We start from the raw sequence: 1,759 nt of genomic DNA, 5'->3' as shown, positions 1-1,759 counted from the left end.
ACATAGTAGTTTGTATCTCTTTTTTTTAATTTTTTAATTTTTTTTTACTGTTTCAATATAGTTTTATTAGCAGTTATTACATCAAAATTTATAGGATCCAAAAGACTGTCTTAGAAAGTTCTAAAGTATATGTAGTTAGGTTTTAACAGTAAGATAGAACATATTCTCATAGCACACCCCTTAAAAAGTCAAGAATAATACTGAGAATTAAGTACAGTTCTATCAAGAACTAGAAATGAATTCTGTGTGCATAGAGTCACTTAAAACAAAGTTCCTTGTAAGTATAATACATCTATGGATGTGAATTTCAGTGGCAAACATTAACTTCCAAACAACTGACACCAAAGGAATTTCCAATCAAAACACAAGCATGGTGGCTTTCATTCAATGTAGAGCTGTGATAATTCTATAAAGAGACCCTGAGTCCCTAAGTCCTGTAATATGATTTTACCCTGTGACACTAATGCAAAACACATCAACTCTAATGCACAGATTCTGATGCATCATGATAAAAAGATAGCCTTTATATATATCAGAAAATGCTGAGTTGTCCAGTGCAGTATAGGCTGGTCATTGCTGATCTACTGAAATTCTACATCCTCCAGACTGAGCAGTATTGTAGGACTCACAAATATTACATTTCATGCCTAATATATGGAACTGGACTGTAGATTTTCCATTGCAATCATTGCGGAGAATATCCACAGTCATGTTCTGATATTCTGATGGCATAGGAGTCTGTGCTACCTCATCATCCAGTTGTCTCCAGTACCTAGTCATATCTAAAGCAGAGTGCATATATAATGGACATCTGTAGCCTTCTTTCAACATTTCTTCATAACACGTTCTGTGTAAAAGATGTCCACATGGCAAGACATGAGCAACAATACAGATGTGTGAATGTCCTGCAAACATATTGGACAATTCTGCCGGGAAACATTTTCAATACACTTGTGCTTTCCTTGGAGATTTATTGTGAGCCATAAGTTACATTTCAGACAGTGAAAAAAAATCTTCCTTTGGACCAATCCTACAAATTCCACAGTTTTCACAGTGATACTGTTTCTTGTCTTTGTCAAACAGATGGCACATACTAAAATAATGTTCTCCAAACAATGTGCTACATTCTCCACAAGTCTGTTGTGCATGTTGGATTTTTTCACAGTTTATGCACTGCACTTCCTTTACTTTAAAGTGATCTAGCAGATGATCTTCATTGTTATCATGACACAACTGGCAAGAATAAAGCTTGTCACAGCATGGTGCCTTCAGGAGACATCCTCTGTCATAGTGCTCGCAGCCCCGCCGCCCTTGCGCTTGCCTACGGGTGCCGTCTTCCCGCGCTGAGGCTGCCATCTCCTCCACCTCCTCCACCTTCCATCAAATTCCACGGACCCTTCCCACAGGACGAAAGCTACGCCCTGAGAATCATCACAGCTCTACCCTACCCCATCCTGGGTACAGCTCCCCAGTAGTTTGTATCTCTTAATCCCATAACTTTATATTGCCCCTCCTCCCTTCCCTCTCGTCATTGGTAACCACTAGCTTGTTCTCTATGAGTCTTTTTCTGTTTTGTTGTATATATTGATTTGTTTTATATTTTAGATTCTACTTATAGCATATGGTATTTGTCTTTTTTTTTTTTTTTTTTTTTTTTTGCGGTACGCGGGCCTCTCACTGTTGTGGCCTCTCCTGTTGCGGAGCACAGGCTCCAGACGCGCAGGCTCAGCGTCCATGGCTCACGGTCCCAGCCGCTCCG

At 39.5% G+C, this 1,759-nt stretch overlaps 1 protein-coding gene across 1 annotated transcript; it reads right to left on the bottom strand.

Moving 5' to 3' along the window:
• Positions 1 to 570: 570 nt before the first annotated feature.
• LOC309972268 (RING finger and CHY zinc finger domain-containing protein 1-like) lies at positions 571 to 1,356 on the bottom strand (the record flags this gene model as incomplete). Its single annotated transcript, XM_082855888.1, is given in 3 exon segments — positions 571 to 890; positions 893 to 1,010; positions 1,012 to 1,356. Coding segments are annotated over 3 exon segments (783 nt in total).
• Between the last annotated feature and the right edge of the window lie 403 nt (positions 1,357 to 1,759).

Source organism: Leucopleurus acutus, assembly GCF_964270905.1.
Source record: "Leucopleurus acutus genome assembly, chromosome: 1".
In the NCBI taxonomy this organism is placed as follows: Eukaryota; Metazoa; Chordata; class Mammalia; order Artiodactyla; family Delphinidae; genus Leucopleurus; species Leucopleurus acutus.
The sequence above is the reverse complement of the archived record's forward strand: the minus strand, read 5'-3'. Positions and strand labels throughout refer to the sequence as shown.